The 14,431-nt window shown below is 46.1% G+C and overlaps 1 protein-coding gene across 2 annotated transcripts in view; it reads right to left on the bottom strand.

Moving 5' to 3' along the window:
- PFDN1 (prefoldin subunit 1) overlaps positions 1-13,785 on the bottom strand; it is a 52,571-nt gene extending 38,786 nt beyond the window's left edge. Inside the window, exon 1 of one of the 2 annotated variants that reach the window (XM_073573713.1) lies at positions 13,481-13,785. In XM_073573713.1, coding sequence (XP_073429814.1) covers positions 13,481-13,513 — 33 coding nt within the window. In that variant the 5' untranslated portion in view covers positions 13,514-13,785. The remainder of the gene's footprint in view (positions 1-13,480) is intronic. The other variant, XM_073573712.1, reaches the window with a different exon arrangement.
- Positions 13,786-14,431: the final 646 nt, after the last annotated feature.

Here is a 14,431-nt window from a genome sequence, read left to right as displayed (position 1 = left end):
TATTTGATACCATTACTGAGTGCACTATATTTTTTAAACTCCGATTAATTAAAAAACTTCCCATGTATAACTGAATTTTGTTATGTTCACACACCTGGGCAGGTAAATACACATACGAGTTAAAATGCAGCATTGCTAGTCTGCGTGAAATATATTGGAATGAGCAAAGCTGCAGGCCATGAATCAGGAAACCATTTTTTTTCAAGATAAAATTGTGCAAATAGTTTAAAACAAAGTATGTGATTTTCTCAAAACACAACACTCAAAACCCAACCCCAATGAAAGTCCATGGGGAATACAAGTCAGCATTGAGTGGATGAATGTAATCTGCTCCATTAAAAGTTATTACACTAGGCCTTTGAATTGACTATACTAGGCCGTGGTATTTCAAATATGAGTATACTAGGCCTTGGGGCTAGTAGTATAGTAATATGTGAAATACCACGGCCTAGTATAGTCATACCAAGGCCTACTGTTATAACTCGATTTTTAACAACTAGCATCTTGTTTCAACAAAAACAAACTGGTGAAACTAGAAAGAAACTTATTTTTTAGACAAGTTTCAACAGTTTGTTTTTCATGAAACCAGATTCTATTTTGTAAAACTAGAGTTATTACACTAGGCCTTGGAATGACTATACTAGGCCGTGGTATTTCAAATATGAGTATACTAGGCCTTGGGGCTAGTAGTATATGTGAAATACCACGGCCTAGTATAGTCATACCAAGGCCTACTGTAATAACTCGATTTTTAACAACTAGCATCTTGTTTCACCAAAAACAAACTGGTGAAACTAGAAAGAAACTTATTTTTTAGACAAGTTTCAACAGTTTGTTTTTCATGAAACCAGATTCTATTTTGTAAAACTAGAGTTATTACACTAGGCCTTTGAATGACTATACTAGTCCATGTTATTTCACATATGACTATACTAGCCCTTGGGTTGGTTTTTAACATGTATTTACCCATCAGTGTTTGTGAGTGGCGCAAACAACATTAATGAAACTTATTAATGGTGAACCACAAATGTAAATTTATTTTTTATCACAAAAAAAAAATTTAAAAATTATTTTTTACGGCGTTTGGGGGCAGATGGTTTCAATTTGGGGGTGTGCAGGGAATATGCAACACTTGCAGTTGAAGACGGTGTTTGAGGGGAAGGGGCAACAAAACTTGTGGGGGAAGGTAGTCCAGTTAAGGGAATTAAACTTGGAACACTTGTAGGAGAGGAAATCTGTTCAGTTACATTAGTTGTAATGGCATGTCGCCGTAGGCTTGTGTGCCTGGACCGACTTTGGCCCAATGCCCGCCTTGATTGATTTCGCCTTGAAGTAGGGGCAAATATGGAATGTAGGTCCCCCGTCTGCTGGTATGGCTGCTGCTGCTGAGGTGGCGGCTGCTGCTGCAGAGGTTGCGGCTGCTGCTGAGGTGGCGGCTGCTGCTGAGGTGGCGGCTGCTGCTGAGGTGGCAGCTGCTGCTGAGGTGGTTGCTGCTGCTGCTGAGGTGGCGGCTGCTGCTGAGGTGGCGGCTGCTGCTGCTGAGGTGGCGGCTGCTGCTGAGGTGGTTGCTGCTGCTGCTGAGGTGGCGGCTGCTGCTGAGGTGGCTGCTGCTGCTGAGGTGGCGTCTGCTGAATTGGCTGCTGCTGCTGAGGTGGCTGATGCTGCTCTTCTTGTTCAGTGCTCGTCCTTGCAGGAGGACTGGTGGCGGCAGTGATGGCCCAGGTTTGCAGAGTGGTGGTGGCAGGGCTACTACATGTTGTTGTAGCGGCAGGGCTGTTCCATGTTTGCCTAGTGGTGGCTGAGCTCCACGCATGCATGGGATTGGCGGTGGTGCTCCAGACAGGAGCAGCGCTTGCCATGGTGGTGTCGGTGAAGTGACCAGCTGCACTCAGACTTGTGGTGGTGTAACGGTGGGTGTCCAGCCTTTGAAGAGAGGTGTCCGTGCAGTGGTATGCAGCACAAGTCGGTAGTGAGGTGAAGCGAGTCAATGGTGGCACAGGTGGAAAGGACACCACTGCCTGCTGACCGTACCGATTATGCTGCATAGCCTGCAAGAAAGCATTGTTGCAGGCCTGCAGCACATTCAGCTGTTGATCAGGACTAAGGTGTTCCGCCATGCCCTTTTCAATCTTACTAAAAAAATGGTGTGCTGGTCTGTTGAGGTCGGCCTCCAGACGGTCAAGGCGCTGTTCTACAGAATTGAAGCGGTGTTCAAAGTGGTTAAAACCACGTTCCATCAGTGCAAAACCGCTTTCAACTCTGTCGGACAGTGACTTGAGGCTGGAATTAAATGTCTCGCTCAAATGCATAAACTCGGGCAAGACATTCCTGTCCAAGGCCCTCTGCCGCTGGCGGGTAGTGCCCGCATAACCAGTGGCAGAGACCTGGGACAGGGGAACACCTGATGGCCCAGCTTCCTGGTCACCAGCTGTGTGTGTGTGGGACCTGCAAGGTGCTTCCTGGCTGTCGGATGGCTGGGACGGGTCAGAGGACGTCCGACGAAGGACCGCTCCAGGGCCAGGTTGCAGGGTGCTGCTCCAGGTGCTGTGGAAGAAAGGAAAATCATTACTACCATGCCTTTACAAGAAGCATCAGCTGTGGATTAGAAAAACACAGATTAATAAAAATAAAAACCCAAAATGTATAATACTTACGATCTTGTGGCAAGGACCGGTCTTAGGAACTGCAACGCGTGATAGTGACGGTATCTAGTTCTGGTCCTTGACGCAGATCCACTGCGAACCTGGCCCTCAGCACGAACATCACTGTTGAAGCGGTCCTTGATCGAACGCCAACGTGTTCGGACTTTGTCCACTGTTGATAAAAAAAAACAGTGCCGTCAAGTACAACAGTCACTGCTTCACAATTTAGCAATACAATACTCAAAGCAGTCACTGTACACCCCGATGACACTGTTGGGTTTCCTGCTAGAATACACCTAGCACGAAACCCAACAGTGCCGTCAAGGACAACAGTCACTGCGGCACAATGTAGCAATACAATACTCAAAGCAGTCACTGTAGACCACGATGACACTGTTGGGTTTCCTGCTAGAATACGCCTAGCACGAAACCCAACAGTGCCGTCAAGGACAACAGTCACTGCGGCACAATGTAGCAATACAATACTCAAAGCAGTCACTGTAGACCACGATGACACTGTTGGGTTTCCTGCTAGAATACGCCTAGCACGAAACCCAACAGTGCCGTCAAGGACAACAGTCACTGCGGCACAATGTAGCAATACAATACTCAAAGCAGTCACTGTAGACCACGATGACACTGTTGGGTTTCCTGCTAGAATACGCCTAGCACGAAACCCAACAGTGCCGTCAAGGACAACAGTCACTGCGGCACAATGTAGCAATACAATACTCAAAGCAGTCACTGTAGACCCCGATGACACTGTTGGGTTTCCTGCTAGAATACGCCTAGCACGAAACCCAACAGTGCCGTCAAGGACAACAGTCACTGCGGCACAATGTAGCAATACAATACTCAAAGCAGTCACTGTAGACCACGATGACACTGTTGGGTTTCCTGCTAGAATACGCCTAGCACGAAACCCAACAGTGCCGTCAAGGACAACAGTCACTGCGGCACAATGTAGCAATACAATACTCAAAGCAGTCACTGTAGACCACGATGACACTGTTGGGTTTCCTGCTAGAATACGCCTAGCACGAAACCCAACAGTGCCGTCAAGGACAACAGTCACTGCGGCACAATGTAGCAATACAATACTCAAAGCAGTCACTGTAGACCACGATGACACTGTTGGGTTTCCTGCTAGAATACGCCTAGCACGAAACCCAACAGTGCCGTCAAGGACAACAGTCACTGCGGCACAATACAGAGCAGGGAAATACTCACTAAACGCCTTTTTGGCGGATGCTGTGGCGCTGTCCCAGCCATCCATCAACGCTGCGGCCACCTCATTCCATAGCCGCCGTGTCACCACATTGTCCTTGTACAGCCGGTCACGGCTGTCCCACAACGGCGAACGCTCCTGGACCAGGCTGATGAGCTGCTCATTATCCAGGTAGACGTCTTCATCCCGTTGTGGAACCTAGACAAAACACATTCATTAGAATAATCAAATTTAAATTGACTAAAAAGTTACAAAAAAAGAAAAAAAAAAAAAGAGTAAAAATAGAAGATAAAAAAAAAAAAAAAACATTACAAATCATTTGATACTTACATTACGTATCACCACCGGGACTTGGCTTCGCTGCTCCTGCTGTTCGCCCTCACTATTCCCGTCCGCAGATGATGATGACGATGTCTGAAAGTTGAAAAAAACGTAAGAGATTTGGAGAAGCAGCAGATATACTTACCAGATGCACGAAAATAATCACCTCACGGTCTGCTTGCGCCAATTCCTGCCGCGATGGGGAATACTCCGATTCTGAAGACATACTGCATGTAAAAATAATAAAAATCATTAGTACATACATAATTTAAAAGGACAGGCATATAATGTAATATACTCACATTCTTCGCTGATATAATGTGTTCTTGGTTGAATGTCTGCTCTTCAATCTGTCTAGTGTAGTAGTGGCAGAGTTTTGGCAGGCACCTCCTTTATATAGCCTTTTTTTTTTGGACTTTAGAAGATTCTAACTAGGATAAAAAGTGGACACCACCCAAAAAACGCTGCGCTAAAAAAGCGCATACCTGCGCATGCCAGTGCGCACGTATGCGCATCCATAGGCTATAATGGCCATTTTTAGCGCAAAACGTGCGCATACGTGCGCATGCGATTTTTTCAAGGGCCAAAAAATGCAACATGCAGCGTCTGGAAAATACCATCGCACACCCCAAAAAAACGCAGCGCATGAAAATCGCATACATGCGCTTACAAGTGCGCAGGTATGCGCACCCATGTTAAATATAGGGGAAAAATCGCATGCGCACGTATGCGTTTTTTTCCAGCGCTAAAAAACGCAAATGTGAAACCAGCCTACCCCTGTAGATAAATTCCCAAAGGGGTAAAATTTCCAACTGGGGTCACTTAAGGGAGGATTCTGCTCTTCTAGCATTTAAGGGCTCTGTATATGGAGCCTGTAAACTATTCTAGGAAAATCAGCACTTCAGGAGGCAAATAGCGCTCTTTCCCTTCAGAGTCTCACTGTGTGGTAAGATAAGCCACATATGGGGAATGTCTACATTCAGCAGAAATTGTGTGACAAATTTTGGTGCCATTTGTGCCAATTTCCCCTTGTGAAAATGTAAAATCTGGGGCTAAAACATTTTTGTAGTAAAATGCAAATATTTTTTCTTCAAATGCCGAATGGTATAAAATTCTGTGACACACCCGAGACGTCAATATGATCACTGCACCCCTAAATGAGTTAATTGAGAGGTGTAGTTTTTAAAATGGGGTCACTTATGGGGGGCTCTGCCAATGTGACATGGCACCCTTAAACCAGTGCAGCAAAATCTAAAATCCAATATGGTGCTTTTTCCTTTTTGAGCTTTGCGCTGTGCCTCAAAAGAACCACATATGGGGTATCGATGTACTCAGGAGAAATTGCACAACAAATTGTATGGTGTAATTTTTCCTGTTACCCTTGTGAAAATAAACAATAAGGGGCTAAAAGAACATTTTTGTGGGAAAAATGTGGTTTTATTTTCACTGCTCTACATCATAAATATTTATTAAACACCTGGGGGTTCAAGGAGCTCACCACATGTCTAAATACATTCCTTTAGGTGTCTAGTTTCCAAAATGGGGTCATTTGTGGGGGGTTTCCACTGTTTAGGCACATTATGGGCTCTCCAAACGCGATATGGCATCTACTAATGACTGCAGAAAATTTGATGTTCAAAAAGTCAAATGGCGCTCCTTCCCTACCTACCCCTGCCTTGAACACAATAGTTTTTCTCCTCATATTGTGTATCGGCGTACTCAGGAGAAATTGCACAACAAATTGTACAGCGTATTTTCTCCTGTTACCCTTATGAAAATGCAAAATTTGGGGCTACATTGTTTTTGTTGGAAAATATGATTTTTTTTTATTCACGGCTCTATGTTATAAACGTCTATGAAGCACCAGGGGGCTCAAGGTGCTCACCACACATCTAGATACATTTTAGATACATTCATTGAAGGGTCTAGTTTCCATAATGGGGTCACTTGTGGAAGGGGGAGGAGTTTCCAATGCTTAGATACATCAGGGGCTCAATTCAAGTCATTTACGTGTTCAAATAGTATTCCTTCCCTTCTGAGCCCTGCCTTGCGTCCAAACAGTAGTTTTCCCCCACATGTGGAGAATTGGTGTACTCAGAAGTTGCACAACAAATTTTGGTTTCCATTTTCTCCTATTACCCTAGGGAAAATAAAAAAATTGGGGCTAAAGTAAAACGTACATTTATTTCCTTCCACATTGCATTAATTCCTGTGTAGCACATGAAGGGTTAATAAACTTCTTGAATGTGGTTCTGAGGACTTTGAAGGGTGCTGTTTTTAGAATGGTATCGCTTTTGGGCATGTTCCATCATATAGGCCCCCTAAAATCACTTCAAATGTGATGTGGTCCCTAAAAAAATGGTTTTGTACATTTCGTTGAAAAAATAAGAAATTGAAGGTCAATTTTCAGTTCATGTACCAATGTTAAAAAAAATTCCATTTAAAAAATTGTGCTGATGTAAAGTAGACATGCGGAAATGTTATTTATTAACTATTTTGAGAGACAGAAGTCTCTGGTTTAACACCTTTACCCCCAAGGGTGGTTTGCATGTTCATGACCAGGCCAATTTTTACAATTCTGACCACTGTCCCTTTATGAGGCAATAACTCTGAAACGCTTCCATGGATCCCAGTGATTCTGACATTGTTTTCTCGTGACATATTGTACTTCATGTTAGTGGTAAAATTTCATTGATATAACTTTCGTTTATTTGTGAAAAAAACGAAAATTTGGCAAAATTTTTTAAAACTTCGCAATTTTCCAACTTTGAATTTTTCTGCCCTTAAATCACAGAGATACGGCACACAAAAAACTTAAGTAACATTTCACATATGTTTACTTTACATCAGCACAATTTGGGAACCAAAATGTTTTTTTGTTAGGAAGTTATAAAGGGTTAAAAGTTGACCTGCGATTTCTCATTTTTACAACACCATTTTATTTTTAGGGACCACATCACATTTGAAGCCACTTTGAGGGGTCTATATGATAGAAAATACCCAAAAGTGACACCATTCTAAAAACTGCACCCCGCAAGGTGCTCAAAACCAGATTCAAGAAGTTTATTAACCCTTCAGGTGCTTCACAGAAATTTTTTGAATGTTTAACCCCTTAATTCCCGGAGCTTTTTTCGATTTTTCGCTCCCCTTCTTTCCAGAGCCATAACTTTTTTATTTTTCTGTCAATATGGCCATTTGAGGGCTTATTTTTTGCAAAACGAGTTGTACTTTTAAACGACACCATTGGTTTTACCATGTCGTGAACTCGAAAACAGGAAAAAAATTCCAAGTACGGTGAAATTGCAAAAAAAGTGCAATCCCACACTGGTTTTTTGTTTGTCTTTTTTGCTAGATACACTAAATGCTAAAACTGACCTGCCATTAAGATTCTACAGGTCATTACGAGTTCATAGACACCAAACATGTCTATGTTTTCTTTTATCTAAGTGGTGAAAAAAAATTCCAAAGTTTGCTTAAAAAAAAAAAAAAAGCACAAATTTTCTGCGACCCGTAGCGTCTCCATTTTTCGTGATCTGGGCTTATTTTTTGCGCGCCGAGCTGACATTTTCAATGATACCACTTTTGTGCAAATACGTTCTTTTGATCTCCCATTATTGCATTTTAATGCAATGTCGCAGCGACCCAAAAAAAAAAAAAAAAAAAAAAAACACGTAATTCTGGCGTTTTGAATTTTTTTCTTGCTACGCCGTTTAGCAATCGGGTTAATACTTTTTTTTATTCATAGATCGGGTGATTCTGAACACGGCGATACCAAATATGTGTGATTTTTTTTTATTGTTTTATTTTGATTAGGGCGTAAGGGTGGTGATTTGAACTTTTATTTTATTTTTTAACTTTTGGCATGCTTCAATAGCCTCCATTGGAGGCTTGAAGCATGCACAACTCGATCGGCTCTGCTACATATGGGCGATGAGCAGATCGCCCATATGTAGCAGATTTACTGCAGTGCTTTGGTCGCCGGCCATATGGCGGCGCTCAAAGCGATCTGCCTGGAACAACCATAGAGGTCTCTATGAGACCTCTGGTTGTCAGGGCAACGGGTCGCCGACCCCGGATCACGTGACGGGGGTCGGCGATGAGCAAATGCCCGCTGTCACCTTTGACAGCGGGATTTAACTAGTTAATAGGCGCGGGCGGATGGCGATTCCGCTCGTGCCTTTTGCGGGCACATGTCACGGCTTTGAGGTGGGATCACCGCCGGAGCCCACCTCAAAGCAGGGGATCCTTACCGATGACGTACTATTCCGTCATCGGTAAGGAAGGGGTAAAAAAAAAAAAAAAAAAAAAAATGAACATTTACCGTATTTTTCGCTTTATAAGCCGCACCTGATTATAAGACGCACCCCCAAATTTGGTGAAGAAAAAGAGAAAAAAATGTTTTTATGTTAAATGGAGGTGTGTCTTATAATGCCAGTGTCCGTCTTACAAATCATATATATGTCCCTCATCCTGGTATCTATATAACCCCCATCCTGGCACATGGCCCCCTGGTGCTGGCACATAGCCCCCCATCCTATCCTGGTTATGGCCCCCCCTCTCTCTATATGCCTCCCTGCTGGTACGCACACGGCCCCCCGTCCCTATATTCCCCCTGCTGGCATTCACACAGCCCCTCTCCCTATGTTCTCCCCTGCTGGCACACATTGTCCCCCCGGTCCTATAATCCCCCCAGCTGGCACACATTGCCCCCCCCTCCATATATTCCCCCCTGCTGGCACACATTGTCCCCCTCCATCCCTATATTCCCCCCTGCTGGCACACATGGCCCCTCGTTCATATATTTCCCCCCTGCTGGCACACATTGTCCCCCCCATCCCTATATTTCCCCCTGCTGTCACACATGGCCCCCGTCCCTATATTTCCCCCCTGCTGGCAAGCACATGCTAAAATAATAAAGTTAACTCACCTACTGATGATCGCTCCTGCTCCCAGCTCTCCCATGGCTCACCTGTGTCTGTGCTGTGTCTGCTGTCATCCTCCTCCTGCAGGGCGCACGCAGCAGCAGCTCATTCAGGCAGCTCTTTGTAGCTACAGTACCTTCCATGATGTGACCAATAGGAGCTGCTCAGCTGTGGTCATGTGACTCGCAGTGCACACTGGGAGTCATGTGACCACAGGTCCTATGGTCACATCATGCAAAGTCCCGAAGCGATGAGCTGCTGCTGCCGCTCACCCTGCAGGAGGAGGATGACAGCAGACTCGACACAGGAAAGCCATGGGGGAGCTTGGAGCAGGAGCGCGATCATCAGTAAGTGTCTATAGTGACTTGGGGAGAGTGCAGGCACATGTACTATGCACCGCTCCTGTCTACCAATTCGGCGCTGTTTCAGCACCGAGGTGATGGACAGCGGGTGCAGTGAATATTACATGAGCCTAATGAGCGGGAGCACAGGACCTCCCACTGTCTCTGCAGCCCCCATCCAGCCCACCCCAGCCCCCTGACTCCATGCCAGAGCCGCCCCCCCCACTCTATAGCACAGCAGCACACAGATTCGCTTTATAAGACGCACCCCCCCACTTTCCCCAAAAATTTGGGGGAATAAAAGTGCGTCTTATAAAACGAAAAATACGGTAACTTTTTTTTCACAAAAAAATTACTTCAGGTCCAATTATTTTTATTTTACCAAGGGTAACAGGAGAAATTGGACTGCAAAAGTTATTGTGCAATTTGTCCTGAGTACGCTGATACCTGATATGTGGGGGGGGGGGCCCCACTGATTCGGCGCACGGCAGAGCACCGTTTGACTTTTCCAACACAAAATTGGCAGGAATTCAGATCGGACACCATGTCACGTTTGGAGAGCCCCTGATGTGCCTAAACAGTCGAAACCCCCCACAAGTGACCTCATTTTGGAAACTAGACCCCCAAGGAACTTATCTAGATATGTGGTGAGAACTTTGAACCCCCAAGGGCTTCACAGAAGTTTATAACGTACAGTCGTAAAATTAAAAAATCATATTTTTTCCACAAAAATGATCTTTTCACCCCCAATTTTTATTTTCCCAAGGGTAACAGGACCCCAAAAGTTACTGTGCAATTTGTCCTGAGTATGCTGATACCCCATATGTGGGGGTAAACGACTATTTGGGCGCATGGCAGAGCACAAAAGGGAAGCAGCGCCATTTGACTTTTTTGGCTGGAATTTAGATTGGACGCCATGTCGTGTTTGGAAAGCCCCTGATGTGTCAAAACAGTGGAAACCCCCCCACAAATGACACCATTTTGGAAACTAGACCCCCCAAGGAACTTATCTAGATGTGTGGTGAGCACTTTGAACCCCCCAATGCTTCACAGAGGTTTATAATGTAGAGCCATAAAGATAAAAAAAAAAAAATCATTTTTTTTCCACAAAAATGATATTTTTGCCCCCAATTTTTTATTTTCCCCCAAGGATAACAGGAGAAATTGGACCCCAAAAATTTTTGTGCAATTTGTCCTGAGTAGGCTGATACCCCATATGTGGGAGGAAAACCACTGTTTGGTCGCATGGCAGAGCTTGGAAGGGAAGGAGCACGGTTTGACTTTTTCAACGCAGAATTGGCTGGAATTGAGATCAGATGCCATGTTGCGTTTGGAGAGCATCTGATGTGCCCAAACAGTGGAAACCCCCCAATTCCAACTCCATCCCTAACCCCAACACACCTCAAACCCTAATCTCAGCCCTAGCCCTAATGGGAAAATGGAAATAAACACTTATTTTATTATTTTTCCCTAACTAAGGGGGTGATAACGGGGGGTTTGATTTACTATTTATGGCGGTTTTTGTTTGGCAGCTGTCGCACGCTAAAAGACGCTTTGAGAGCTATAATTTTTCCATATTTTGACCCACCGAGTCATGTGAGGTCTTATTTTTTGTGGGACGAGTTGACGTTTTTATTGGTACCATTTTCGGGCATGTGAATTTTTTGATCGCTTTTTATTCCGATTTTTGGGATGCAGAATGAACGAAAACAAGCATTTCATGAATTTCTTTTGGGGGGGGGCGTTTACACCGCTGAACGGGTGGTAAAATTGATAAAGCGGTTTTATTCTTCGGGTCAGTGCGATTACAGTGATACCTCATTTAGGTCTTTTTATGCTTTGGCGCTTTTATGCAATGAAACCCATTTTATATAATAATTATTTTTGCATCACTTTATTCTGCGAGCTGTAACTTTCATTTTTTCGCTGATGGTTCTGTGTGGTGGCTCGTATTTTTGTGGGACAAGAGGACGTTTTCAGCGGTACCATGGATATTTATATGCGTCATTTTGATCGCACGTTATTGCACTTTTTGTTCGGCGGTATGATGATACAGCATTGTTTTTTTTATTTTTTAAGGGGTTCACTAAAGGGGTTAACTAATTGGACAGTTTTATAGCGCGGGTCGTTACGGACGTGGCGATACCAAATATGTGTACTTTTGCTTTTTTATTTCCAAAAAATGAATTAGGGAGGTTTTTTTTTTACATTTATTTAGGGATTTTTTATTAATTATTTTTACTTTTTTTTTTTTTTTACTTTATTGTCCCAGGGGAGGGAGGACATCACTGTCTAGTGTCAGATCGCAATCTGACAGGCGCTGCACAGGCTTCCTCAGTGCCTGCTCTCTGCAGGCCCCCGTGGCCATCTTGGATCCGGGGTCCTGCAGGGAAGGAGGCCCTCAGAGCAGCGCTGCTCCAGGGATCTCAGGGAAGGACGGAGGGAGCCCCCCTCCCTGCTGATGCTTCCCTAATCCCCCGGTACACTGCGATCATGTTTGATCGCAGTGTGCTAGGGGTTAATATGCCGGGGGCGGTCCATGAGCGCCCCTGACACATAGTGCGGGTGTCAGCTGTGATAATCAGCTAACACCCAAGCCTTGATCAGCAGCACCGCTGATCGCTTACTATCCCATCCCCGGTCATACGGGCCCGGGTACCGTGGACGGGATAGTACCATGAAGCACCAAGCGCCTGTGTTTAAACAATCCATCTGTGCTGACAGATTCCCTTTAATAAAGCTGCTGAAAAGAAAATTGCATCATGCACTATTCTTTACTTTAGATGCAATGCGACCATTAAAGTCTATAGTTGTACAAAAAATAAAAATCAAATCTTAGGCTAGTTTCACACTAGCGTTTTGGAGCGCAGCGACGGCCTGCGCACGGCCGCCGCTAAGCCCCGCCCCCTGCCGGTAGCTCCACCCACCGGCGCATGACGCTGCATGCGCCCCCTATCTTTATCACAGGGGGCGCAGGCCGTGCGCAGTATGCGTTTGGCGGCGCATGCGTCCTTTTGACGGTGCGCCGATCTGCGCCAAACGCAACCTGCTGCAGTTTGGTTGCGTCGGCGCACCGTCAAAAAGGCGCATGCGCCGCCAAACGCATACTGCGCACGGCCTGCTCCCCCTGTGATAAAGATAGGGGACGCAGGGCGCATGCAGCGTCATGCGCCGGTGGGCGGAGCTACCGGCGGGGGCGGGGCTTAGCGGCGGCTGTGCGCAGGCCGTCGCTGCGCTCCAAAACGCTAGTGTGAAACTAGCCTTAGAGATCATCCAATTCTTCCGAATATATTGCAAATATTAACATAGGAAGCTGCATTTCGTCTTTTATTAACGGCTGACGTATAAAAGAGCTTACCATACACGGCATCAGGAATGAAAAATTACTTGCTTTTTTCTAGAGTAAAAATTATTTGATTGTTATTTATACACTCACGTGAGCGCAGCCGTCGAAAGGCCTAGAGCCGTGCAGCAGGAAAGCCACGACCGGCACGATCAGTCCGAAGAGAGGCGCACACTGGGGTCAATCCCAGCCCCTCAGGCAGGAAGGCTCAGCGCTCTACTGCTATGGAAACGGCAGCGCAGGAGCAGACAAGGAAAGTGCCAGCGCTCTCCGGCCGTGCCTGGAGGAGCGCTCCCCGGCCGTGCCTGGAGGAGCGCTCTCTGTCCGCGTCGCTGGCCTGTGGCTTCACCTTGTTGCTATAGGTGATGGGCACTCACTGCTGACAGGACATTGGCCCAAGGAATGTGACGTTGGGCTACCTGTGTGGTCGTGCCTACGGACGGGCAGACATTGCCAGAAGCAGGAGGATTGCACCCAGTGACCTGAAGCGTCACATAGAACCCGTGCAGCCTGCCCACCAGTGTTCTACCCTGAGCAGGGACCTCTCCTCATCCTGCCCGCCTACACCAGCACGCCACTCGGCACATATGAGAAATGCGACCCGAGAATAACGAGCAGCTTCTCCTCCCAGTCAGAAGAAGCCTCGCCCCGACGAATGGCTCCCGAGGCCGCCTCATGACTACCTTCTTAAGCTCCAGGTCCATAGCAGAAGCCATCTTCTTCGCTACTAGCTAGCAAGAGTGCGCGTGCGTCAACGGGGTGCCGCTGTAGCAACGTGAGAGGTGATTGGCTCCGGCAGCATTGACACGCCTCCTGCTGTGCGGCCGCGTTGTGCTGTGTGAGGTAGATCCTGCCTGCTCAGTGGTCGTCGGACTCGGCGCCTGGCACAGCTGACACGCGCAGTGACAGTGTGGAGCGCACAGCCTCGTGCAGTAGTCACAGGTGTCAGCCGCTTCTCCTCCAATCTCTCTCCTTCCCTTTCCGCCAAGTCTTTATGTAGAGCGTGGCCTTTCCTGTTGTAGCAGCCGTGGCTTGTGGCAGTTAACCCCAGGCGGACTAGACGCGGGCGGGGCTTTGGTGCCTTCGCTTTCCTGTATGGGGATTTCGGGTCTTCTCAGCAGTGGTTTGCGGGTTTTTTCTTTTCAGATGAGAATGTGTATAATGTTTTGCAGAGTTTTCTGTAATTCATGTTTCACAAAGTAGAATGGATTCTTCGGGTTAATATTAGGCATGAGCGAGTAGACTCGTTGGGATCGGTCCTCGGCGAGTAATGCAGTACTCGAATCCTAGCGAGTAAATTTCACTACTCGCCTCGCAATATTCAGATCTCTCGCCCGGCATGTGTTAGGCTGGTTTCACATTTGCGTTTTTTAGCGCTGGAAAAAAACGCACACCTGCGCATGCGTTTTTTCCCCTATATTTAACATGGGTGCGCATACCTGCGCACTGGTCAGCGCATGTATGCGATTTTCATGCGCTGCGTTTTTTTGGGGTGTGCGTTGGGATTTTCCAGACGCGACATGTTGCATTTTTTGGCCCTGCAAAAAAGCGCATGCGCACGTTTTGCGCTAAAAATGGCCATTATAGCCTATGGATGCGCATATGTGCGCACTGGCATGCTCATGTATGCGTTT

This window comes from Dendrobates tinctorius, unplaced genomic scaffold, assembly GCF_039654945.1.
Source record: "Dendrobates tinctorius isolate UK_male_01 unplaced genomic scaffold, ASM3965494v1 ptg000036l, whole genome shotgun sequence".
Lineage (NCBI taxonomy): Eukaryota > Metazoa > Chordata > Amphibia > Anura > Dendrobatidae > Dendrobates > Dendrobates tinctorius.
Note: the sequence above shows the minus strand (reverse complement) of the source record. Positions and strands in the feature narration are given on the sequence as shown.